At 43.0% G+C, this 27,495-nt stretch overlaps 1 protein-coding gene across 1 annotated transcript in view; it reads right to left on the reverse strand.

Annotated features, from left to right (window-relative positions):
- The window catches only part of LOC311121214 (alpha-1,3-mannosyl-glycoprotein 4-beta-N-acetylglucosaminyltransferase B-like), a gene marked incomplete at its 5' end in the record, with an annotated part of 89,870 nt that overhangs the window by 49,160 nt on the left and 13,215 nt on the right, over positions 1–27,495 (reverse strand). The window contains 2 exons of the mRNA XM_084195729.1: positions 17,559–17,672; positions 21,825–21,871. Coding sequence (XP_084051855.1) covers positions 17,559–17,672; positions 21,825–21,871 — 161 coding nt within the window. The remainder of the gene's footprint in view (positions 1–17,558; positions 17,673–21,824; positions 21,872–27,495) is intronic.

The following is a 27,495-nucleotide window of genomic DNA, read 5'->3' on the forward strand; positions in this document are numbered from 1 at the left end:
CAATGCCTGCCGCATGGTTAGTTGACAAAGGGAGTTATACGGTAGTATTTAGCTTAAATACATTTCCTTGTCTTTTTGAGAAGCAAGCAGGTGGTCCTTTTTACAAGTGCACCCTAGGGCGTCCCCGACAGATGAGCACTTAAAATGCAGGGTCACGTTCCTAGGTGCTCGTTTAATGTCCTCACCGAGAGAGAGTATTAGGGCAGTTGTCATGGTGGTGCATTCTGCAGATATTTATTTATTTATTGTTATTGTTTAACTGTGTTTGCGTATTTACTTAAACTTTACTTTGACAGAGAGTTATGCTGAGACCAAGGTCTATTTTACAGATGAGTCCTGTATACACATCAATACAACACCAATACAACATCATAACAACATCAATACAACATCAATACAACATCAATACAACATCAATACACATCAATACACACCAATAAAACATCAATCCACATCAATACAACACCTTAACAGCATCATAACAACATCAATACAACATCAATACACACCAATACACATCAATACACATCAATACACATCAATACACATCAATACACACCAATACACATCAATACACATCAATACACACCAATACACACCAATGCACACCTATACACATCAATACAACATACATACAACATCAATACAACATCCATACAACATCAATACAACATCAATACACACCAATACAACATCAATACACATATCATATCCAATTATATACACAGAATACTTATCTACTGTATGTCTCTGTGTTATATTCAGATGTTTACATGTTTTTCTATACCTTTACTATAAGCATTCATTTGCAGGCTATGTAAATTATATACTACAAGTATTCATTAAGCCACATACAGTTGAAGTCGGAAGTTTACATACACCTTAGCCAAATACATTTAAACTCAGTTTTTCACAATTCCTGACATTTAATCCTAGTAAAAATTCCCTGTCTTAGGTCAGTTAGGATCAACACTTTATTTGATGAATGTGAAATGTCAGAATAATAGTAGAGCGAATTATTTATTTCAGCTTTTATTTATTTCATCACATTCCCAGTGGGTCAGAAGTTTACATACACTCAATTAGTATTTGGTAGCATTGCCTTTAAATTGTTTAACTTGGGTCAAACGTTTCCGTTAGCCTTCCACAAGCTTCCCACTATAAGTTGGGTGAATTTTGGCCCATTCCTTCTGACAGAGCTGGTGTAACTGAGTCAGGTTTGTAGGCCTCCTTGATCGCACACGCCTTTTCAGTTCTGCCCACACATTTTCTATAGGATTGAGGTCAGGGCTTTGTGATGGCCACTCCAACACCTTGACATTGTTGTCCTTAAGCCATTTTGCCACAACTTTGGAAGTATGCTTGGGGTCATTGTCCATTTGGAAGACCCATTTGCGACCAAGCTTTAACTTCCTGACTGATGTCTTGAGATGTTGCTTCAATATATCCACATATTTTTCCTTCCTCATGATGTCATCTATTTTGTGAAGTGCACCAGTCCCTGCTGCAGCAAAGCACCCCCACGCTTCACGGTTGGGATGGTGTTCTTCGGCTTGCATGTCCCCCCTTTATCCTCCAAACATAACGATGATCATTATGGCCAAACAGTTATATATATATTTTAGTCATTTAGCAGACGCTCTTATCCAGAGCGACTTACAGTTAGTGAGTGCATACATTATTTTTTTTATTTTTCATACTGGCCCCCCGTGGGAATCGAACCCACAACCCTGGCGTTGCCATGCTCTACCAACTGAGCTACATCCCTGCCGGCCATTCCCTCCCCTAACCTGGACGACGCTGGGCCAATTGTGCGCCGCCCCATGGGTCTCCCGGTCGCGGCCGGCTACGACAGAGCCTGGATTCGAACCAGGATCTCTAGTGGCACAGCTAGCACTGCGATGCAGTGCCTTAGACCACTGCGCCACTCGGGTTATATTTTTGTTTCATCAGACCAGAGGACATTTCTCCAAAAAGTACGATCTTTGTCCCCATGTGCAGTTGCAAAGAGGCACTGAGTTTGAAGGTAGGCCTTGAAATACATCCACAGGTACACCTCCAATTGACTCAAATGATGTCAATTAGCCTATCAGAAGCTTCTAAAGCCATTACATTTTTTTCTGGAATTTTCCAAGCTGTTTAAAGGCACAGTCAATTTAGTGTATGTAAACTTCTGACCCACTGGAATTGTGATATAGTGAATTCTAAGTGAAATAATCTGTCTGTAAACAATTGTTGGAAAAATCACTTGTGTCATGCACAAAGTAGATGTCCTAAACGACTTGCCAAAACTATAGTTTGTTAACAAGAAATTTGTGGAGTGGTTGAAAAACGAGTTTTAATGACTCAACTGTACATATGATTCTCCAAGTGCTTCCTCCCTCAACCTGGCTTCCTGCCTCCTCCACTCTCTGTCTTTCCTCACTCTATCTTCCTTTCCCCCCCAATCTTTTCTCACTCCATTTGATGTGAGGGATGTGTAACTGCTCCGCCCGTCCTCTCCTCCTCATGCATTATGAAACAGCAGCTCACCACAACCTGTCTACATGTCACAAACAAGCAACCTTTATCGAACACGGACCTGGTTTACTCTGCTTCTCTCAGAATACAGGCCAAGGAGCAAGATTGCAAATGCAGTCTGTTTTGTCCTGAATTTACATTTACGTCATTTAGCAGACGCTCTTATCCAGAGCGACTTACAGGAGCAATTAGGGTTAAGTGCCTTGCTCAAGGGCACATCAACACATTTTTCACCTAGTCGGCTCTGGGATTAGAACCAGCGACCTTTCGGGTACTGGCACAACGCTCTTAACCACTAAGCTACCTGCCGCCCCAATTTCAGTTGACACACACAGACAATTAAACACATTTGCACTTAGTGATGAAACAGTTCAGTACAGAATGTCTACACACACACACCACACTTTATACACCACCCTACAGGCAGCCTATCCATCCTGCAGTCCCCCCTGGTACAGGGCCACTTGAAACATTGTCTCATTCTCCTTGGCCAGGGCTGGGATTCTCCACCGATGATAGAGGGAGGAGAGAGAAGAGTGAGAGGAGAGAGAGATAGAGAGAGAGAAGAGGAGAGAGAGGACGAGGGGTGAGTAAGACATGGCTCCCGGAGCGAATCGATCCAGGGGCTCTGATTGAGCGGGCCGGACAGACAGCCTTTAATCTCAATAGACTGTTTGTGTCATCAGACCACTTCTTCTATTGTGCTGCTAAGCCACCAGCCCAGTGCTGCGGCAGCTACAGAGTCATACTGAAGACTATAGGGTGCTAACGTTATGAAATGCATCAAATCAACAAATTGCATCGCATCAATGTCTCCCTCAGAACATGACACCAAAGCAAAGCACAGACCTTCACATAAGATACAAAAAAAGTATTTGATCCCCTGCTGATTTTGTACGTTTGCCCACTGACAAAGAAATGATCAGTCTATAATTTTAATGGTAGGTTTATTTGAACAGTGAGAGACAGAATAACAACAAAAAAATCCAGAAAAACGCATTTCAAAAATGTTATAAATTGATTTGCATTTTAATGAGGGAAATAAGTATTTGACCCCCTCTCAATCAGAAAGATTTCTGGCTCCCAGGTGTCTTTTATACAGCTAACGAACTGAGATTAGGAGCACACTCTTAAAGGGAGTGCTCCTAATCTCAGCTTGTTACCTGTATAAAAGACACCTGTCCACAGAAGCAATCAATCAATCAGATTCCATACTCTCCACCATGGCCAAGACCAATGAGCTCTCCAAGGATGTCAGGGACAAGATTGTAGACCTACACAAGGCTGGAATGGGCTACAAGACCATCGCCAAGCAGCTTGGTGAGAAGGTGACAACAGTTGGTGCGATTATTCGCAAATGGAAGAAAAACAAAATAACTGTCAATCTCCCTCGGCCTGGGGCTCCATGCAAGATCTCACCTCGTGGAGTTGCAATGATCATGAGAACGGTGAGGAATCAGCCCAGAACTACACGGGAAGATCTTGTCAATGATCTCAAGGCAGCTGGGACCATAGTCACCAAGAAAACAATTGGTAACACACTACGCCGTGAAGGACTGAAATCCTGCGGTGCCCGCAAGGTCCCCCTGCTCAAGAAAGCACATATACAGGGCCGTCTGAAGTTTGCCAATGAATATCTGAATGATTCAGAGGAGAACTGGGTGAAAGTGTTGTGGTCAGATGAGACCAAAATCGAGCTCTTTGGCATCAACTCAACTTGCCGTGTTTGGAGGAGGAGGAATGCTGCCTATGACCCCAAGAACACCATCCCCAACGTCAAACATGGAGGTGGAAACATTATGCTTTGGGGGTGTTTTTCTGCTAAGGGGACAGGACAACTTCACCGCATCAAAGGGACGATGGACGGGGCCATGTACCGTCAAATCTTGGGTGAGAACCTCCTTCCCTCAGCCAGGGCATTGAAAATGGGTCGTGGATGGGTATTCCAGCATGACAATGACCCAAAACACACATCCAAGGCAACAAAGGAGTGGCTCAAGAAGAAGCACATTAAGGTCCTGGAGTGGCCTAGCCAGTCTCCAGACCTTAATCCCATAGAAAATCTGTGGAGGGAGCTGAAGGTTCGAGTTGCCAAACGTCAGCCTCGAAACCTTAATGACTTGGAGAAGATCTGCAAAGAGGAGTGGAACAAAATCCCTCCTGAGATGTGTGCAAACCTGGCGGCCAACTACAAGAAACGTCTGGCCCCTGTGATTGCCAACAAGGGTTTTGCCACCAAGTACTAAGTCATGTTTTGCAGAGGGTCAAATACTTATTTCCGTCATTAAAATGCAAATCAATTTATAACATTTTTGACATGCGTTTTTCTGGTCTACAATCTTGTCCCTGACATCCTTGGAGAGCTCATTGGTCTTGGCCATGGTGGAGAGTATGGAATCTGATTGATTGATTGCTTCTGTGGACAGGTGTCTTTTATACAGGTAACAAGCTGAGATTAGGAGCACTCCCTTTAAGAGTGTGCTCCTAATCTCAGTTCGTTAGCTGTATAAAAGACACCTGGGAGCCAGAAATCTTTCTGATTGAGAGGGGGTCAAATACTTATTTCCCTCATTAAAATGCAAATCAATTTATAACATTTTTGAAATGCGTTTTTCTGGATTTTTTTGTTGTTATTCTGTCTCTCACTGTTCAAATAAACCTACCATTAAAATTATAGACTGATCATAATATAATATGCCATTTAGCAGACGCTTTTATCCAAAGCGACTTACAGTCATGCGTGCATACATTTTTGTGTATGGGTGGTCCCGGGGATCGAACCCACTACCTTGGCGCCGTGCTCTACCAGTTGAGCTACAGAGGACCACTGTGAACAGTGATCATGTCTTTGTCAGTGGGCAAACGTACAAAATCAGCAGGGGATCAAATACTTTTTTCCCTCACTGTACATGATCCTCACCAATGCACAAACCAATTAAATCCATTTACACACTAATCAGATGAAATATACACCCTATACAAACACATTACTATACGAATAAATTAAATTAAATAGGCCTACCATCTCATTTTACAGACAGACAGACAGATTCTTTGCGTGACAATAATAGTTTAGCGTATCTGGGCTGATTTGATATTGATTCGTCTCTCTGTCCGTCTGTCTGCCTGATGTGGGATTGATTCGTCTGCCTGGTTGATCTGCCATTGCTTTACTCTGCCTAGTTGATCTGGGAACAATTAGTCCATTAGCTTGATCTGCCATGAGTTTGTCTTTAGGGGGAAACCTTGCACTCTCTGTTCGAAAATACTCACTTCCAGCTTTATAGTATTGAGTTAAGAAGAAATAAGATCTGTTTTGCATTCTGAAGCTAATGAACAGCGATAAAATAAGATCTGTGTTGCATTCTGGAGCTAATGAACAGTGATGAAATAAGATCAGTGTTGCATTCTGGAGCTAATGAACAGTGATGAAATAAGATCTGTGTTGCATTCTGGAGCTAATGAACAGTGATGAAATAAGATCTGTGTTGCATTCTGGAGCTAATGAACAGTGATGAAATAAGATCAGTGTTGCATTCTGGGGCTAATGAACAGTGATTATATAAGATCTGTGTTGCATTCTGGAGCTAATGAACAGTGATGAAATAAGATCAGTGTTGCATTCTGGAGCTAATGAACAGTGATTATATAAGATCTGTGTTGCATTCTGGAGCTAATGAACAGTGATTATATAAGATATGTGTTGCATTCTGAAGCTGTTGAACAGTGATGAAATAAGATCCTTGTTGCATTCTGGAGCTAATGAACAGTGATTAAATAAGATCTGTGTTGCATTCTGAAGCTGTTGAACAGCGATGAAATAAGATCTGTGTTGCATTCTGAAGCTAATGGACAGTGATGAAATAAGAGCTGTGTTGCATTCTGAAGCTAATGGACAGTGTGTGAGAATCAAATGGAAAACATCTCAGCACAGTATACTGTATTAATATAGAGCTGGAGAGAGTGTTACAGTCATTTCTTTAATCTCCTTCCACCTCCTCTTCATCTATCTCCATCCATCCCTCCCTCCGTCCATCCATCCATCCACCCACCAATCCAACTCCCTTCCCCCTCCATCCCCCTCACAACCACAGGCTGACTGCGGTTGCAACGTGGTCCCCGTATGCGGTTGATATTTCATAAGTCACGGTTCATCTCCCAGGGCCCCATGATTGGGCTGACTCCATCAAAGAGAGAGGGATAGAGGGAGGAGAGGAAGGAGGAGAGGAAGGAGGGTGAGACAAGGGGGGCCTCGAGGGCCCCATCAGCTTTGACACACAGACCAAGCCTGGCACTGTCCTGAAGGAGCCATTACTGGAGCGGTAGAGAGAAAGAGGAGAGGAAGATACGGAGAAAGGAGAGGAATAGAGGGAGCAATGAATGAATTAACACACTGACTCTATCTCTCTCTCTCTCTCTCTCTCTCTCTCTCTCTCTCTCTCTCTCTCTCTCTCTCTCTCTCAAGATGAAGTTAATTAACTTTGAATGGAACATCTGCACAGCTGCTGGCTGCAGCCTTAACACATCCATTGCATTTAGATTTTATTCTTGGGATTTAGCTTACCACTGCATTTTAACTTTACAACATAAAATATAACCAATAATATAACGTATATTACAGTATATCACTGGTGACAAGAATGAAATTCAACTAAACACTGCAATAGGCTATGGGGACAACGAGTCGAATACACTTCCTCATTCTAAGTTGTATGCCTGTGTGACAGAGTAATTCCATCCTGACCTGGTCGCAAACTCACAACCCTCCGCATTGTAACACAGTGTATGGATCCGGGGCAACAGTACTTAAGTCTTAGGAGAGCAGGTGCGATGCACTTAGATTTAGCCATCCACTAGTGTGGACATTGGACCAAAGCCAGAGCTACATTGCATGACTAAACAGAACTACCACTAAGACAACACTAGAGGCAGACAGGACTGGGCAGCTGATGATCTGTGTGTGTGACATCGCCCCAGTCGCCGTGGTGACCTGAGAGCGACACCCTGTCCTGGCTGTCTTACTGCTGATGTTCCACTTCTAGTCCTGATCACTGGTCAGTCATCTGGAAGACATGACGGTGATGACAGTTGGTCTGAGACACACTCTCTTTGTCTCTCTCCTTCTGCCTCTTCATCATTGTCTCTCTCCCTCTTCCTCTTCATCATCGTCTCTCTCCCTCTTCCTCTCTCCCTATCATTCTTTATCATTTTCTATCTGAAAAACTCTCACTCTCTCTGTCACTTTCTCTCCTTCTCTGGATTTTCAATCTTAACCATTCTTTCTCTCTGAAATGTTCCCTTTCCTTTATCCATTCCATCTTATTGTGATTCCATCACACATCCTAACTGTCTCTCTCGCTTTAGCGCTGGTTAATTGCCACCGTCTTTGGTTTTGTTGTTCCCATTTACTCTCTCTCTCTCTCTCTCTCTCTCTCTCTCTCTCTCTCTCTCTCTCTCTCTCTCTCTCTCTCTCTCTCTCTCTCTCTCTCTCTCTCTCTCTCTCTCTCTCTCTCTCTCTCTCTCTCTCTCTCTCTCTCTCTCTCTCTCTCTCTCTCTCTCTCTCTCTCTCTCTCTCTCTCTCTCTCTCTCTCTCTCTCTCTCTCTCTCTCTCTCTCTCTCTCTCTCTCTCTCTCTCTCTCTCTCTCTCTCTCTCTCTCTCTCTCTCTCTCTCGGCATCAGAAGTCTTGTGTATGAACAGTGGTGTGTTTCTCTACTCAGACAGAGATCTGTCCTGTTAGATGCTCTCACCCAGAACTTGTGACAACCACGATTATTACTGGCCTTGGCCTGTCAATCTGTGAGTGTGTGTGTGTATGAGTGTGTGCGTGCCTGTCTGTGTCTGTGTGTGTGTGTTTGTGTGTGTGTGTGTGTGTGTGTCTGTGTGTTTGTGTACAGGTGTGTATGTGACTAGTTAAATACCTCAGCAAGGTACGGGCCCTTATCTTAAGTGGGGCTCATGAATTAACTCTCATTACTGCAGCATATACAGTGCATTCGGAAAGTATTCAGACCCTTTACCCTTTTCCACATTTTGTTTTACATTACAGCCTTATTCTAAAATGGATTTAAAAATAAATAAATACACACAATATACCCCATAATGACAAAGCGAAAACAGGTTTTTAGAAATTGTTGCAAATTTATAAAATAAAAAAAAACATAAATATTATATTTACATAAGTATTCAGACCCTTTGCTATGAGACTCGAAATTGAGCTCAGGTACATCTTGTTTCCATTGATCATCCTTAAGATGTTTCTACAACTTGATTGGAGTCCACCTGTGGTAAATTCAATTGATTGGATATAATTTGGAAAGGCACACACCTGTCTATGTAAGGCCCCACAGTTGACAGTACATGTCAGAGAAAAAACTAAGCCATGTGGTCAAAGGAATTGTCTGTAGAGCACCGAGACAGGATTGTGTCGAGGCACAGATCTGGGGAAGGGTACCAAAACATTTCTGCAACATTGACGGTCCCCAGGAACACAGTGGCCTCCATCATTCTTAAATGGAAGAAGTTTGGAAGCACCAAGACTCTTCCTAGATCTGGCCGCCCGGCCAAACTGAGCAATCGGGGAAGAAGGGCCTTGGTCAGGGAGATGACCAAGAACCCGATGGTCACTATGACAGAGCTCCAGAGTTTCTCTGTGGAGATGGTAGAACCTTCCAGAAGGACAACCACCTCTGCAGCACTCCACCAATCAGGCCTTCATGGTAGAGTGGCCAGACGGAAGCCTCTCCTCAGTAGACGGCACATGACAGCCTGCTTGGAGTTTGCCAAAAGGCACCTAAAGGACTCTCAGACCATGAGAAACAAGATTCTCTGGTCTGATGAAACCAAGATTGAACTCTTTGGCCTGAATGCCAAGCGTCACGTCTGGAGGAAACCTGGCACAATCCCTACGGTAAAGCATGGTGGTGGCAGCATCATGCTGTGGGGATGTTTTTCAGCGGCAGGGACTGGGAGACTAGTCAGGATCGAGGGAAAGATTAATGGAGCAAAGTACAGAGAGCTCCTTGATGAAAACCTGCTCCAGAGCGCTCAGGACCTCAGACTGAGGCGAAGGTCCACCTTCCAACAGGACAACGACCCTAAGCACACAGCCAAGACAACGCAGAAGTAGCTTCGGGACAAGTCTCTGATTGTCCCTGAGTGGAACAGCCAGAGCCCGGACTTGTACCCGATCGAACATCTCTGGAGAGACCTGAAAATAGCTGTGCAGCGACGCTCCCCATCCAACCTGACAGAGCTTGAGAGAATCTGCAGAGGAGAATGGGAGAAACTCCCCAAGTACAGGTGTGCCAAGCTTGTAGCGTCATACCAAAGAAGACTCAAGGCTGTAATCGCTGCCAAAGGTGCTTCAACAAAGTACTGAGTAAAGGGTCTGAATTCTTATTTAAATGTAATATTTCAGTTTTTTATTTTCAATACCTTTGCAAAAATTTCTAGAATAAGGCTGTAACGTAACACAAAGTGGTGAAAGTCAAGGGGTCTGAATACTTTCCGAATGTACTGTACATCCCCACACCCAGACACTCAACACCTGGACAGGCAGTGGCTAACTCCTGTGTTCATCAAGCTCGCCTTTCCTTTTTCATGATTTCCCTCCCTCCCTCTCCGATGTTTGTTTGTGTCACTCTGATCTGTAATCACTACCGGTCTTCAGTAAAGTACCTCTCCTCTCATCTTGGATCTGTAATCACTACTGGTCTTCAGTAAGTACCTCTCCTCTCATCTTGGATCTGTAATCACTACCGGTCTTCAGTAAATACCTCTCATCTCTTCTTGGATCTGTAATCACTACCGGTCTTCAGTAAGTATCTCTCCTCTCATCTTGGATCTGTAATCACTACCAGTCTTCAGTAAAGTACCTCTCCTCTCTTCCCTGACCTGTAATCACTACCAGTCTTCAGTAAAGTACCTCTCCTCTCATCTCTGACCTGTAATCACTACCGGTCTTCAGTAAAGTACCTCTCCTCTCATCTTGGATCTGTAATCACTACCGGTCTTCATTAAAGTACCTCTCCTCTCATCTCTGACCTGTAATCACTACCGGTCTTCAGTAAAGTACCTCTCCTCTCATCACTGATCTGTAATCACTACCGGTCTTCAGTAAAGTACCTCTCCTCTCATCTTGGATCTGTAATCACTACCAGTCTTCATTAAAGTACCTCTCCTCTCATCACTGATCTGTAATCACTACCGGTCTTCAGTAAAGTACCTCTCCTCTCATCTCTGACCTGTAATCACTACCGGTCTTCAGTAAAGTACCTCTCCTCTCATCTCCGCGTCATTTGTTCATTTTTTTTATCTTACTCTTTCCCTTCCACTTATTTTTCACTCATTAATGAATGATCCTTCTCTCTCTCTCTCTCTCGTGTGTGAGTGTAGGGATAAATGTTTGTATCTGGCGGGATTTAGGATTGACGAGAGTGCCCTCCCCTTCCCAGACTAGTAATCCTGTCAGAGTGTCGAAAGCCTCTAATCTGAACAAATCTCCCTGGATTACACACACAGGTGAGATGGAGAGCCTGGCACACCCATGGAAACGGGAGAGGAGGAGTGGAGGATGAAAGGAGTTGGGGAGAGGAACTTCACATTTACTACACCTTTGCACAGCTTGATATTATTCTTATGTATTTCTATCTTAAAGCATATTTCAAAGTAGCCAAAGTAGATAGGTACAAAGTCAGCTAAGCAGGAGCTTATTATATCGTGACTATTCTATTCTAGAGATTAAGTGGTGCAAGAGGTAAAGTGAGTCTATGGATTCCTTTGCCTTGGTAATTAAATAACGATGGCTGAGTTAGGAATAGAAGAGCTATGAACAGTAGCACAGACACACAGACACACACAACTGACTTGACTTCACTCAACCAGCCTACTCAAAGCCAGTGGCATGAATTTAGTAAATATTGAAAAGAGTAAGGGGCCTAGACAGCTGCCCTGGGTAATTCCTGATTCTATTATGTTGGAGAGGCTTCCATTAAAGAACACCCTCTGTGTTCTGTTAGACAGGTAACTCTTTATCCACAATATAGCAGGGGGTGTAAAGCCATAACACATACATTTTATCCAGCAGCAGACTATGATCGACAATGTCAAAAGCCGCACTGAAGTCTAACAAAACAGCCCCCACAATCTTTTAATCATCAATTTCTCTCAGCCAATCATCAGTCATTTGTGTCAGTGCTATGCTTGTTGAATGTCCTTCCCTATAAGCGTGCTGAAAGTCTGTTGTCAAGTTGTTTACTGTAAAATAGCACTGCATCTGGTCAAACACAATTTTTTCCAAAAGTTTACTAAGGGTTGGTAACAGGCTGATTGGTCGGCTATTTGATCCAGTAAAGGGGGCTTTCCTGTTCTTAGGTAGTGGAATGACTTTTGCTTCCCTCCAGGCCTGAGGGCACACACTTTCTAGTAGGCTTAAACTGAATATAAGGAAAATAGGAGTGGCAATATCGTCCACTATTATCCTCAGTAATTTTCCATCCGAGTTGTCAGACCCCGGTGGCTTGTAATTGTTGATAGAAAACAAAAAATGTTTCACCTCTTCCACACTGTCACGACTTCCTCCGAAGCTGCCTCCCCTCCTTGTTCGGGCAGGCTTCGGCGATCATCGTCACCGGCCTTCTAGCCATTGCCGCTCCATATCTCATCATTCCATTTGTCTTGTCTTGTTAATTACACACTCCTGGTTCATATTCCTGTCATTAGTACATGTTTAAGTGTTCCATCTGCCCCCCTTGTCCTTGTGGGTGATTGTTCATTATGAGGATTAGTAGCTCGGTTGAGCTCAGTATTTTGTATTGCCGGGGTATTTTCCCCGTGAGCATGTTTGTTCCAAATGCCCTGTTTTGCGCACTGGACTGGTTACGCTGGATTACGGAATAAACTCTGTATACTGTGATATACCCTCCTGCGCCTGACTCCTTCAAATCACGCATCACACACACTCACTTTACGGAATTCAAAATTACAATGCTTGTCTTTCATAATTTGGTCAGATATACTTGGATGTGTAGTGTCAACAACATAGGAATCACTACGAAACATATTGTATGACCTCTTATACACTATATTAGGCCCAGCCTTTGGAACTTCGGTTTTCCTAGATATGGCTCCTATATTGTGATCACTACATCCAATGGATTTGGATACTGCTTTAAAGCTAATTTCTGCAGCATTAGTAAAGATGTGATCAATACATGTTGATGATTTAATTCCTCTGCCATTTATAACTACCCTGGTAGGTTGACTGATAACCTGAACCAGGTTGCAGGCACTAATTATAGTTTGAAGCTTTCTCTTGAGTGGGCTGCCTGATGAAAGCCAGTCAATATTTAAATAACCCAGAAAATATATATCACATACATCACATTCATTATCAAGCATTTCACACGTGTTATCCAGATACTGAATGTTAGCACTTGGTGGTCTATAGCAGCTTCCAACCAAAATGCGCTTTGGGAGAGGCAGATGAACCTGTAGCCATATTACTTCAACAGTATTTAACATGAGATCCTCTCTAACCTTTACAGGACTGTGGTTCTGAATATAAACGGCCACACATCCATCTTTGGCATTTCTGTATTTACTGTAGATCTTATAACCATGTATCGCTACCACTGCATCATCAAAGGTATTACCTAGGTGAGTTTCAGAGATTGTCAGAATATGAATGTCATCTGTTACTGGCAAATTATTGATTTCATGAACCTTGATCCTTAAACTACATACAGTATCTCACAAAAGTTAGTACACCCCTCACATTTTCATAAATATTTGAGTATATCTAACACTGAAGAAATGACACTTTGCTACAATGTAAAGTAGTGAGTGTACAGCTTGTATAACAGTGTACATTTGCTGTCCCCCCAAAATAACTAAACACACAGCCATTAATGTCTAAACCGCTGGCAACAAAAGTGAGTACACCCCTAAGTGAAAATGTCCATATTGGGCCCAATTAGCCATTTTCCCTCCCCGGTGTCATGTGACTCGTTAGTGTTACAAGGTCTCAGGTGTGAATGGGGAGTAGGTGTGTTAAATTTGGTGTCATCGCTCTCACACTCCCTCATACTGGTCACTGGAAGTTCAACATGGCACCTCATGGCAATGAACTCTCTGAGGATCTGAAAAAAATAATTGTTGCTCTACATAAAGATGGTCTGGGCTATAAGAAGATTGCCAAGACCCTGAAACTGAGCTGCAGCACGGTGGTCAAGACCATACAGCGGTTTAACAGGACAGGTTCCACTCAGAACAGGCCTCGCCATGGTCGACCAAAGAAGTTGAGTGCACGTGCTCAGCGTCATATCCAGAGGTTGTCTTTGGGAAATAGACGTATGAGTGCTGCCAGCATTGCTGCAGAGGTTGAAGGGGTGGGGGTGTGGTCAGTGCTCAGACCATATGCTGCACACTGCATCAAATTGGTCTGCATGGCTGTCGTCCCAGAAGGAAGCCTCTTCTAAAGATGATGCACAAGAAAGCCCGCAAACAGTTTGCTAAAGACAAGCAGACTAAGGACAAGGATTACAGGAACCATGTCCTGTGGTCTGATGAGACCAATATAAACTTATTTGGTTCAGATGGTGTCAAGCGTGTGTGGCGGCAACCAGGTGAGGAGTACAAAGACAAGTGTGTCTTGCCTAGTCAAGCATGGTGGTGGGAGTGTCATGGTCTGGGGCTGCATGAGTGCTGCCGGCACTGGGGAGCTACAGTTCATTGAGGGAGCCATGAATGCCAACATGTACTGTGACATACTGAAGCAGAGCATAATCCCCTCCCTTCGGAGACTGGGCCGCAGGGCAGTATTCCAACATGATAACGACCCCAAACACACCTCCAAGATGACCACTGCCTTGCTAAAGAAGCTGAGGGTAAAGGTGATGGACTGGCCAAGCATGTCTCCAGACCTAAACCCTATTGAGCATCTGTGGGGCATCCTCAAACAGAAGGTGGAGGAGTGCAAGGTCTCTAACATCCACCAGCTCCGTGATGTCGTCATGGAGGAGTGGAAGAGGACTCCAGTGACAACCTGTGAAGCTCTGGTGAACTCCATGCCCAAGAGGGTTAAGGCAGTGCTGGAAAATGATGGTGGCCACAGAAAATATTGACACTTTGGGCCCAATTTGGACATTTTCACTTAGGGGTGTACTCACTTTTGTTGCCAGCGGTTTAGACATTAATGGCTGTGTGTTGTGTTATTTTGAGGGGACTGCAAATTTACACTGTTATACAAGCTGTACACTCACTACTTTACGTTGTAGCAAAGTGTCATTTCTTCAGTGTTGTCACATGAAAAGATATACTCATATATTTACAAAAATGTGAGGGGTGTACTCACTTTTGTGAGATACTGTATGTTAACGTGGGCTATTTTTAGCACTTTTCTGGGATGCTTGATTAGGTAGAGGTAGACATGCTCTTGTTATTTATGTTAGTGCAGGGTGAGCTGCACACAGTGGACTTCCTACTAGGGCACACCGCCTCAGTGCTAACAGTATCACTCTGGTTCATAGGCACATGATTACTGCATACAAAGGCTGTGGGATCAGCAGAGGCATTCAGGGCAGCAAGAGGGATATAAATTAGGTTACTTACATTGTGTCTTCCAACGCCCCTGGGATAACGTACATTTGCTGAAGCAACTCAGCGACACAATGGTAGAGATTAAATGAGCTGGGCTTGGGTCATTGATAAGTCGTTGTCTCAACGCAGCCTTATAATGCTGTGAAAGGATCCAGGAACCCAAATGATTTGGGGGGATCCCATCTTCCTTATAATACGAGCTTTGTTTCCAGAAGGTATCAAAATTGTCAATAAATGTTACATCAACAGAGCTGCAATAGTCTCATAGCCAGTTATGGAGGGCTAAAAGTCTACTGAACCGTTCAATGCCACGATTTAGGGAGGGCAGAGGGCCAGATATTATGTGGCATTTGTTGGTGTCAAGTAGTGACCCAGTCAGTTCTTTAAAATCCATCTTCAGCTGTCATTGAATCCCACATGAACTATGATAGACTACATTTCCTGATGCTGGTTTAAAATGTTTGGGAGCAGTTTATTGATGTCTTATTCTTGTGGTCCTGGATAGCACAAAGTTTTTGTTCCAGGGACTGAGATATTTCTACCATTGAATGTTCCTGAGTGGCCTAGTTACAGTTTTTACTCAAATCGGCTTGGAAATCTATGGCAAGACTTGAAAATGGCTGTCTAACAATGATGAACAACCAATTTGCCAAAGCTTGAAGAAGTTTTAAAAGAATAATGTGCAAATATTGTACAATCCAGGTGTGCAAAGCTCTTAGAGACTTACCCAGAAAGACACACAGCTTTAATCGCTGCCAAAGGTGATTTTAACATGTATTGACTCAGGGGGTTGAATAGAGCCCCACAGTGGAGGTGTCATAATACCCATAAAACCTAGCGGTCAAACAGGGAAATAGTTCCAATCATTTTTCCACCATTCATTTTTCCCATAGGGAATTTTAGAAACACAATGTATGCTTACCATGACGTGACATTTTGATAACCATGTAAATCTCTCTAGGACAAGCTGACTTTTATTAATATATTTCGCTCTATTTACTCTCAGATTCGAAAATGCTAATTACCATCAAAGTAGACATCATGCAAGACTACAAATCCCTGCAAGCTCCTGCACGTCATCTCTAGCTGACACCTTTGCTAATAGGTATTGTATCAATTTAAAACTTGCACAAGACAGTTCACAGAATTGTCAATTTAAAGAAATGTAGCCATTACTTAATTTAGCTAACATTAGATAGTTAATCCAGAGATTCTTACCTTTGCAGTCTTGTTCAGATCCTCATGGCATTTGTAGTTCTTTATGATAGCCACATTAGCAGCTAATTAGCATTTCATTTCGGGGGGTAAATACAGTCTAATATATTGATAAAAGTCACCTTGTCCTAGAGAGATTTACATGGTTAACAAAACATTACGCCAGGGTAAGCCTACACGAAGCACAGCCCTTATTTTAAGTGTTTCTAAAATCCCCTATGGGAAAAATGAATGGTGGAAAAACGATTGGAACCATTACCTTGTTTGACTGCTAGGTTTTATGGGTATTATGACTCATACTGTGGTACTCTATATATATATATATATATATATATATATATATATATATATATATATATATATATATTAGTGTTTTCTTTTTCATATATTTTTTTACAAATGTTAGAGTTTTTCTTCCACTTTGACATTACAGAGTATTTTGTCCAGATCGTAAAAAAGAAAGACAAATCCATTTAAATCCCACCAAAATGTGGAAAAAGTCAAGGGGTGTGAATACTTTCTGAAGGCACTGTTCATACATACTGTACATAGACAGTCAGTAAGACAGACAGGCAGACAGACAGACAGACAGACAGACAGACAGACAGACAGACAGGCAGGCAGGCAGGCAGGCAGACAGACAGACAGACAGACAGACAGACAGACAGGCAGGCAGGCAGGCAGGCAGGCACAAACACACACAGAGACTAATGCACGCACAAGTCATGCACATTACATATTCAAACATGCAGAAGAGTGCTAAAAAAGGGAAGGGGTGACACTGAAGTGATGTCATCAAGTCACACAAGGACAGAGCAGTGGAGAGCTTCCTAATGTCAGACTCAACAAGATGACACACACACACACTCTCAGACGCACACTCACACACTCAGTTCAGAGGAGGCTGCTGAGGGGAGGACGGCTAATAATAATGGCTGGAACGGAGCAAATGGAATGGCATCAAACACATGGAAACCATGTTTGATGTATTTGATACCATTCCACCAATTCCACTCCAGCCATTACCACAACCCTGTCCTCCCTAATTAAGGTGCCACCAACCTCCTGTGGCTCAGTTCCATTTTAACAAATTGTCTTAGAATCCTCTAACCAAACAATGGGCCAAGGTTCAAGACGTGCGTTACACTTCAACTTGTCTCCTGAACTGAACTGCAGTTGAACGCTCAGACAATTGTGAAAACTGCTGAGAAGGCTGCAGTCTTACCTGACCCTCTCCTTGGGGTCTCCGAAGGACTCTTTGAGGCGGGAGAAGTCGGGGTAGAAGTGGACAGACGGAGATATGACTTCCAGAAGACCTGACTGGATCTCCACTGGAAACCTGCCAGAGAGAGAAGGAGGAGGGAGGGGGGAGAGGGGGAGAGAGAGAGTTGAAAAATCTCAACTACTACTATCTACAACTATCACAAAGACAGTTATGATAGATACAGGCAGACAGACAGACAGGCAGGTAGACAGACACACACAAACACAACAAACAGACAGACAGGCAGGCAGACAGGCAGACGGACACACACAATAGTATGTGGGTCCCTGCCACCCTGTCCACAAACACTATTGACTTCTGCTCTGGTCAGGTGGTTGATGGGTGGTAACCGGGGGAGATGGAGACAGGAGCCCCCCCCCCCAGGGGTCAGGGTTCAAGTGTGTAATCATTAACCCCTGTCAATCTGCCAGGACAGGAGAGGTGCATGTGCCTGAAGAACCACACAGTCACACACTCACACCCACACGCACACACACTAACTCACAATAGTGCACACACACACAACCAACCTCTCTCTCCTGGGTCTTCAATCTCCCTGAGAGAATGTCAAGGTGACAGGGGGGACGTTCAACCTCCCTCCTCTCCTCTTCACTTCCCCCTTCCCTCCGTCCACACCCATAGCCATCTCCATCCCAAATGGCACATATTCCCTATGTAGTACACTACTTTTTCAGAGGGCTCTGGTAGTGCTGAGCGATTAACAGAAATTGCAGTTAACCGACGTCGGTTAAATTATTTGAATTCCATATAGTTCAGTTTTTTTTCTGTGAGCTCAATGCACAGTTTCTCTGGAGTTGTAGCTTCCAACAGGCCAGAATTCTACATAGTTTAGTGCAGAAAACGTGGCAATTAACTATAATGACCATTATCCACTGCGCACCTACTTTCTCCAGTTTTAGTGTTTCTTTTACGCCTGCTATGTTAGGTTAGTGTGGGAGAGACACGGAGAGGGAGAAGTGAGAAGAATGCGCGATCTAGAGGGATAGAGAGCAGTTGCTTCACGAGGTATCTCTACCTGAAAATACATGATCTAAGTGATTGATAGTTGGTATTCAGCAGTCATAAAAGTATACCTTTTTTACTTTGGAGAACTAAAATAGTGATTTTGTCAGACAGCATACGCAGCAGCTCTATAGAGATTACATTATGTTTTGGATTGAAATAATAAAGTAATCAATTAAAACGAATGTAATATACACAGCAACTGAAATATTTTATTAAAGTAAATCAATTATGGTTAATAAGTCATTAGCAGTAATGACAGTCACTACCATCATGGGACTTGTATTAATTGTTTTATTCTCTGTTGTTACAGCATTCAACACACATAATGCATAGTGCATTTAATGTTTAAAAAAATTATTGAAACCGAAATCCTTGATTATACAGTGGGGAAAAAAAGTATTTAGTCAGCCACCAATTGTGCAAGTTCTCCCACTTAAAAAGATGAGAGAGGCCTGTAATTTTCATCATAGGTACACTTCAACTATGACAGACAAATTGAGAAATCCAAAAAATCACATTGTAGGATTTTTTATGAATTTATTTGCAAATTATGGTGGAAAATAAGTATTTGGTCACCTACAAACAAGCAAGATTTCTGGCTCTCACAGACCTGTAACTTCTTCTTTAAGAGGCTCCTCTGTCCTCCACTCGTTACCTGTATTAATGGCACCTGTTTGAACTTGTTATCAGTATAAAATACACCTGTCCACAACCTCAAACAGTCACACTCCAAACTCCACTATGGCCAAGACCAAAGAGCTGTCAAAGGACACCATAAACAAAATTGTAGACCTGCACCAGGCTGGGAAGACTGAATCTGTAATAGGTAAGCAGCTTGGTTTGAAGAAATCAACTGTGGGAGCAATTATTAGGAAATGGAAGACATACAAGACCACTGATAATCTCCCTCGATCTGGGGCTCCACGCAAGATCTCACCCCGTGGGGTCAAAATGATCACAAGAACGGTGAGCAAAAATCCCAGAACCACACGGGGGGACCTAGTGAATGACCTGCAGAGAGCTGGGACCAAAGTAACAAAGCCTACCATCAGTAACACACTACGCCGCCAGGGACTCAAATCCTGCAGTGCCAGACGTGTCCCCCTGCTTAAGCCAGTACATGTCCAGACCCGTCTGAAGTTTGCTAGAGTGCATTTGGATGATCCAGAAGAGGATTGGGAGAATGTCATATGGTCAGATGAAACCAAAATATAACTTTTTGGTAAAAACTCAACTCGTCGTGTTTGGAGGACAAAGAATGCTGAGTTGCATCCAAAGAACACCATACCTACTCTGAAGCATGGGGGTGGAAACATCATGCTTTGGGGCTGTTTTTCTGCAAAGGGACCAGGACGACTGATCCGTGTAAAGGAAAGAATGAATGGGGCCATGCATCGTGAGATTTTGAGTGAAAACCTCCTTCCATCAGCAAGGGCATTGAAGATGAAACGTGGCTGGGTCTTTCAGCATGACAATGATCCCAAACACACCGCCCGGGAAACGAAGGAGTGGCTTCGTAAGAAGCATTTCAAGATCCTGGAGTGGCCTAGCCAGTCTCCAGATCTCAACCCCATAGAAAATCTTTGGAGGGAGTTGAAAGTCTGTGTTGCCCAGCGACAGCCCCAAAACATCACTGCTCTAGAGGAGATCTGCATGGAGGAATGGGCCAAAATACCAGCAACAGTGTGTGAAAACCTTGTGAAGACTTACAGAAAACATTTGACCTGTGTCATTGCCAACAAAGGGTATATAACAAAGTATTGAGAAACTTTTGTTATTGACCAAATACTTATTTTCCACCATAATTTGTAAATCAATTCATTAAAAATCCTACAATGTGATTTTCTGGAATTTTTTTCCTCATTTTGTCTGTCATAGTTGACGTGTACCTATGATGAAAATTACAGGCCTCTCTCATATTTTTAAGTGGGAGAACTTGCACAATTGGTGGCTGACTAAATACTTTTTTTCCCCACTGTATTTTTTATAATCGAACCGAAACCGAAACCAACCTACAAAAGCACTAATCGCTCAGCACTAGGCTTTGGTCAAAAGTAGTGCACTATATAGGGAATAGGGTGTCATTTGGGATGCAAACCCTGTCTCCTGAGGTGAGGTGACCCCTTAGGGGATGTAGGCAGTGACAGTGACGAAGTGACAACTGGTATCATCTTTGGTCAAAATGGCCACCTCGGCAGGAAAAGACAAACAGGACTATCTAAAACAGCAGGCGCTAAAACCTGCAATGTGGGCAGTTTGTGAGGAGGATTCTGTATGTCTAGAGAAGGTGCTAGGAGGAAACTAATAACAGGATGGAAAGTGAGTGGTGTTTGTGTGTGTGTTTGTGTCTGTGAGAGGAAGAGAGAGCGAGAGAGAGAGAGAAAAAGAAAGAAAGAAAGAAAGAAAGAAAGAAAGAAAGAAAGAAAGAAAGAAAGAAAGAAAGAAAGAAAGAGGGGAAGAGAGAGAGAGAGAGAGAAAGAAGAAAGAAAGAAAATGTGACAGATCTGTTTCTGTCTCTCTCCAGATGTTGCGTTCAGATCAGAAAAGCCAGTAAACAGAAAAGCATGTGTTTATATGGATGATGATGTGATTATTTAATATGAAACTGTTGTTCATTTCCTCTCTAGTGCTGGAGTGAATGCAAATAGGATTACTTATCAGCCAGTATTTTATATTATTCACATCACTATTTTATAAGAAAAATATTTGGTATTTTAACATTTTGAATACACACTATCATTAAGTTTAGAAAGTACATATTCTCACTCACACGTGAAAACATTAATAGTCTGACTAAATATTTCACTGTATATTAACATTTCCTATATCCACATAGTTCCAATGTAGAGCAAACAAGTGCCTCAAGCATTGTGGAGTCAAAGTAAAGTAGGAGAACCCCCATGGATTGTGAAGGCACTCAGATTTATACTACAGCCCTTAGGGTAAACAGATAGGAACAGTGTTACAACAGAAAGGCATTCCCAAGGAGACCTGTTTCCCTGTTGTTGAGTCCTTTGTGGTTGTGAATTCTATTTAGGTTGCTTATTTGTAGTGTGTGTGTGTGTGTGTGTGTGTGTGTATGTGTGTGTGTGTGTGTGTGTGTGTGTGTGTGTGTGTGTGTGTGTGTGTGTGTGTGTGTGATGGAAGCCCAAATAGACGGGTCTCCATGGAAACAGCATCCCATCATGCCACGGTACTTACAGGCGCTTGAGGTTGTCAGCCACGCTGTTGGCGTACTGTTGGTCCGTCTGCAAAACATGAGAAAACCCCCCGAATAAAACCAAATGTTTGAGCCGGGACTACTTCTGCTTGACTACTTCCATATAGATCTTGTGCTTGTTCAAGAGGGTATGCTTGTTCAAGAGGGTATGCTTGTTCAAGAGGGTATGCTTCAGCAAAGTAATGCACAGTAACATGACGCAATACCAACTAATATTGTATAACTAACAGCTTATGCCATCTTTCTTTGGCTGTTGCCTTGCCTAGTCATGCCCTTCTGAAGGACCAACTCTAAAAATGTATCGGAAATGTATTGGTCATTAAACAACAAATGATTCCAAATTCCCTGACTATGAATCTCCATCCTGAAAGGTTTACGGGTGGAGGGAAGGATGGAGGGAGCATCGGAAGTGGATAGAGAGGAGCAAGAGATCAGATGGCCAACAGGAAACACCTGGGATCACTTTGACCGCATCCTCTGCGCCCCAAATTAACCGGCCGAGAGAGGAATAGAGGGATGGAGGTAGGGATTTGTTTAAGCATTACTTCATCTCCCATGTCAAAGACAAAGCAAGGTCTAGGGAAAGAAGAGGAGAAGTGAGAGAAAGAGAAGAAGAAGAAGAAGAAGAAGAAGAAGAAGAAGAAGAAGAAGAAGAAGAAGACATAGAAAGGGAAAAAAGCAGGAACACCTGACTGTTTTAATCTCTCCAAGAGGCTGGCTCTCTACAACAGCAGACCCCCCTTCCTCAGCTCTGAGACATTCAATTGGTGACCATGCAGCCATGCAGTGGATCTGCATGATAAAAATCTTATAACACATGAACTCGAGTGTATTATTGCTTTTATATAACGAGTTACCAGCATTAAAATGCAAGATTATTTCCCAAACCATCAATTTTTCAACAAAATGTGATGCTACATTCACTAACACTGGTTGTCAGATGCAATGTAAGGCATTCTCTGGTCGTTAGTTCTATTTGTATTGACTGCAATGTAAAGCAAAACTACCCAAGCCTGGTTGATAGTTCCAGGACTTTGCAGGTTGCTATGGTAAACAAAAATGGTTGCAATGGAGGCTCTTACCCCTCTTGCTAGCTAGCCAACTATACAGCTAACACAATCACTTCCGACTGACGCTGGAAAGACAGCAAACTAGCTGCATTTCGTTTAGTTTTAACTGTTTTTCTATTGATATTTGTTTGTATATATCCATACAAATTATGCTGATTAATGATTTCGACTAGCTGAAAAAAGCTGCCTGTCTGTCTCGTCCCAACTCCCGAGACGTTCATTACTATGGGACAGCTGGAGATCGAATTTCAATATTGAAACAATGTTGCAAATGTCGGAGATAATGTCAGGATGCTTTTTACAGTGGAGATCAAGTTAATAAATTGCATGGCTGGGCAGATGAGACAGTAGATCTGTAGTAGTAGTAGTAGTAGAAGTAGTAGTAATGCGTTGTTAGGTATTGACGTAAACGATGGCACTTTTTATGAATGTGGCCATGTGTATCTTGTCTAGTATATAATAGGCAGGATAGACTCTAACAATGGGAATTCCAAACCACCCGTTGTATAATTAAGCAATAAAGCCCGAGGGGGTGTGGTATACAGCCTGGATACAGCCGTGGTATATTGGCCATATACCACAAACCTCCGAGGTGCCTTATTGCTACTATACACTGGTTACTAATTAATTTTGTGTCATACCCTGTGGTATACGGTCTGATATACTGTACCATGGCTTTCAGCCCATCTGCATTCAGGGCTCGAACAACCCAGTTTATAATGTGCAACAGTCAAGTAGAATCATATCTAGTACAGTGATGTAAGTACTAGCTAACCAGAGGACCAAGGCCATACCGTAGTAGCCCAACTCATCCATTAAACTATTTTTCTAGTCCTGTGTTGCAACATGTAGTCAGCTAGTTCAACTAACCCACCACAAGACAATGGAGCAAAATGGTATGCATTATATTTGTTTAGTTCTGTGCTTTATTACCGTAGCTTAGCAAATGCAACTGCTTTGAATATTCCTATGGTCACACACTGACAGCAGGGGAGAGCAATACACTGGGAAGGGCACACACACGTGCGTACACACACACACACACACACACATTCACAAACATGTAGCACTCACGTCGGTAGCCATGAAGTGCTTTGAAAGGCTTGTCATGGCTCATATCAATAGCATCATCCCAGATACCCTAGACCCACTCCAATTCGCATACCGCCACAACAGATCCACAGATGACACAATCTCAATCACACACCACACTGCCCTTTCCCACCTGGACAAAAGGAACACCTATGTGAGAATGCTGTTTATTGACTACAGCTCAGCGTTCAACACCATAGTGCCCACAAAGCTCATCACTAAGCTATGGACCCTGGGACTAAACACCTCCCTCTGCAACTGGATCCTGGACTTCCTGACGTGCCGCCCCCAGGTGGTAAGGGTAGGCAACAACACGTCTGCCACGCTGATCCTCAACACTGGGGCCCCTCAGGGGTGCGTGCTTAGTCCCCTCCTGTACTCCCTGTTCACCTTCGACTGCGTGGCCAAACATGACTCCAAAACCATCATTAAGTTTGCTGACGACACAACAGTGGTAGGCCTGATCACCGACAACGATGAGACAGCCTATAGGGAGGAGGTCAGAGACCTGGCAGTGTGGTGTCAGGACAACAACCTCTCCCTCAATGTGAGCAAGACAAAGGAGCTGATCGTGGACTACAGGAAAAAGCGGGCCGAACAGGCCCCCATTAACATCAATGGGGCTGTAGCGGAGCGGGTCGAGAGTTTCAAGTTCCTTGGTGTCCACATCACCAACGAACAACATGGTCAAAACAAAATAAGACAGTCGTGAAGAGGGCACAACAACACCTTTTCCCCCTCAGTAGACTAAAAAGATTTGGCATGGGTATCCAGATCCTCAAAAAGTTATACAGCTGCACCATCGAGAGTATCCTGACCGGTTGCATCACCGCTTGGTATGGCAACTGCTCGGCATCTGACCATAAGGCGCTACAGAGAGTAGTGCGTATGGCCCAGGACAACACTGGGGCCAAGCTTCCTGCCATCCAGGACCTATGTACTAGGCGGTGTCAGAGGAAAGCCCAAAAAGTAGTCAAAGACTCCCATCATCCAAGTCATAGACTGTTCTCTCTGCTACCGCACGGCAAGCGGTACCGGAGCGCCAAGTCTAGGACCAAAAGGCTCCTTAATAGCTACCGCCAAGCCATAAGACTTTTTAATTTTTTTATTTCACCTTTATTTAACCAGGTAAGCCAGTTGAGAACAAGTTCTCATTTACAACTGCGACCTGGCCAAGATAAAGCAAAGCAGTGCGATAAAAACAACACAGAGTTACATATGGGGTAAAAAAACATAAAGTCAAAAATACAACAGAAAATATATATACAGTGTGTGCAAATGTAGCAAGTTATGGAGGTAAGGCAATAAATAGGCTATAGTGCAAAATAATTACAATAGTATTAACACTGGAATGCTAGATGTGCAAGAGATTATGTGCAAATAGAGATACTGGGGTGCAAAAGAGCAAAATAAATAACAATATAGGGATGAGGTAGTTGGGTGGGCTAATTTCAGATGGGCTGTGTACAGGTGCAGTGATCAGTAAGGTGCTCTGACAACTGATGCTTAAAGTTAGTGCTGAACTATTAATCAAATGGCCATTCTGACTATTTACATTGACCCCCCACCCCCATTAGTTTTTACACTGCTGCTACCCGCTGTCTATTATCTATGTATAGTCACTTTACCCCTACCTACATGTAGAAATTACCTCGGCGTTCTGTACCCCTGCACACATTTTCTTAACTCTTTCTTGAACTGCATTGTTGGTTAAGGGCTTGTAAGTAAGCATTTCACGGTAAGGTCTACACTTGTTGCATTCGGCGCATGTGACAAATAAAGTTTGATTTGATTTGATTTGACACACACATCCATCACCACAGGGCTCCTTCTAGTAATAATAATATAATAATAATATGCCATTTAGCAGACGCTTTTATCCAAAGCGACTTACAGTCATGTGTGCATAAATTTTTACGTATGGGTGGTTCCGGGGATCGAACCCACTAACCTGGCGTTACAAGCACCATGCTCTACCAATTGAGCTACAGAGGACCACAGTAATGTGTCCTTTGGACTTAAACAACCCTTTTACATGATTAGGGTTTCTTCACAATGAGCTCCAGTGAAAACACATAGGCCTATCTGTGAGGCTAGCCTGTTCACTATCGCTAATTAGCTTAGCATCTGTCATATGGGAATGATAGCTTTAGGGTTATTGGAGTTAGCGATGGTTAGTGTCTAAGCTATTCAGGGATCAAGAGGGGATGTGTGTGTGCTAGTGTCAGTAGCCTCGGGTACCGTCACTCATTAGCTCTTCAGATCCCTGACCTTTATACAGAGATACAGACACACACATGAGCGAGTGCACATGCAGGCAAACATCCACGCACACACGGAAATGGGGTGGGAATGGGTAGATTTCTCAATTCCCTTCTCTGGCCATTGTATTGGGCAGTTCAATGGGGAGAAATGTCTCAGTCCCTGGAGCAAAAACTTTACAGGACATCAATAAGCTACTCCCAAACATTTTAAACCAGCATCAGGAAATTGAGTCTATCATAGTTCACGTGGGATTCAATGACATTATGAAGGGCAGATGAGAACAGCTGAAGATGGATTTTAAAGAACTGATTGGGTCACTACTTGACACCAACAAACGCCCCATAATATCTGGCCCTCTGCCCTCCCTAAATCATGGCATTGAACAGTTCAGCAGACTTTTAGCCCTCCATAACTGGCTACAAGATGATTGCAGCTCTGTGAGTGTAACATTCATTGACAATTTTGATACCTTCTGGAAACAAAGCTTGTATTATAAGGAGGATGGGATCCACCAAAATAATTTGTGTTCCTGCATCCTTTCACTGCATTATAAGGCTGTGTTGAGACAATTACTTATCAATGACCCAAGCCCAGCTAATTTAATCCCTACCATTGTATCGCTGAGTTGTCATAATGCTTCAGCAAATGTACATAATCCCAGGGCATTGGAAGACACAATGTAAGTAACCTAATGTATGTCCCTCTTACTGCCCTGAATGCCTCTGCTGATCCCACAGCTATTGCATGCAGTAATCATGTGCCTATGAACCAGAGTAATACTGTTATCACTGAGGCGGTGTGCCCTACTAGGAAGTCCACTGTGTGCAGCTCACCCTGCACTAACATAAATAACATGAGCATGTCTACCTCTGCTAAGTTTCCCAGTAAAGCAATAAAAACCATCAAGCATCCCAGAAAAGTGCTAAAAATAGCCCACCTTAACATTTGTAGCTTAAGAAACAAGGTTCATGAAATCAATAATTTGCTGGTAACAGATGACATTCATATTCTGACAATCTCTGAAACTCACTTAGATAACACCTTTGATGATACATGGTTATTAGAGCTACAGAAAATACAGAAATGCCAAAGGTGGAGGTGTGGCCATTTATATTCAGAACCACATTCCTGTAAAGCTTAGAGAGGATCTCATGTTAAATACTGTTGAAGTAATTTGGCTACAGGTTCATCTGCCTCACCTAAAGCCCATTCTTTTGGGAAGCTG

Source organism: Coregonus lavaretus (assembly GCF_964263955.1).
Source record: "Coregonus lavaretus genome assembly, contig: HAP1_SCAFFOLD_997, whole genome shotgun sequence".
In the NCBI taxonomy this organism is placed as follows: domain Eukaryota; kingdom Metazoa; phylum Chordata; class Actinopteri; order Salmoniformes; family Salmonidae; genus Coregonus; species Coregonus lavaretus.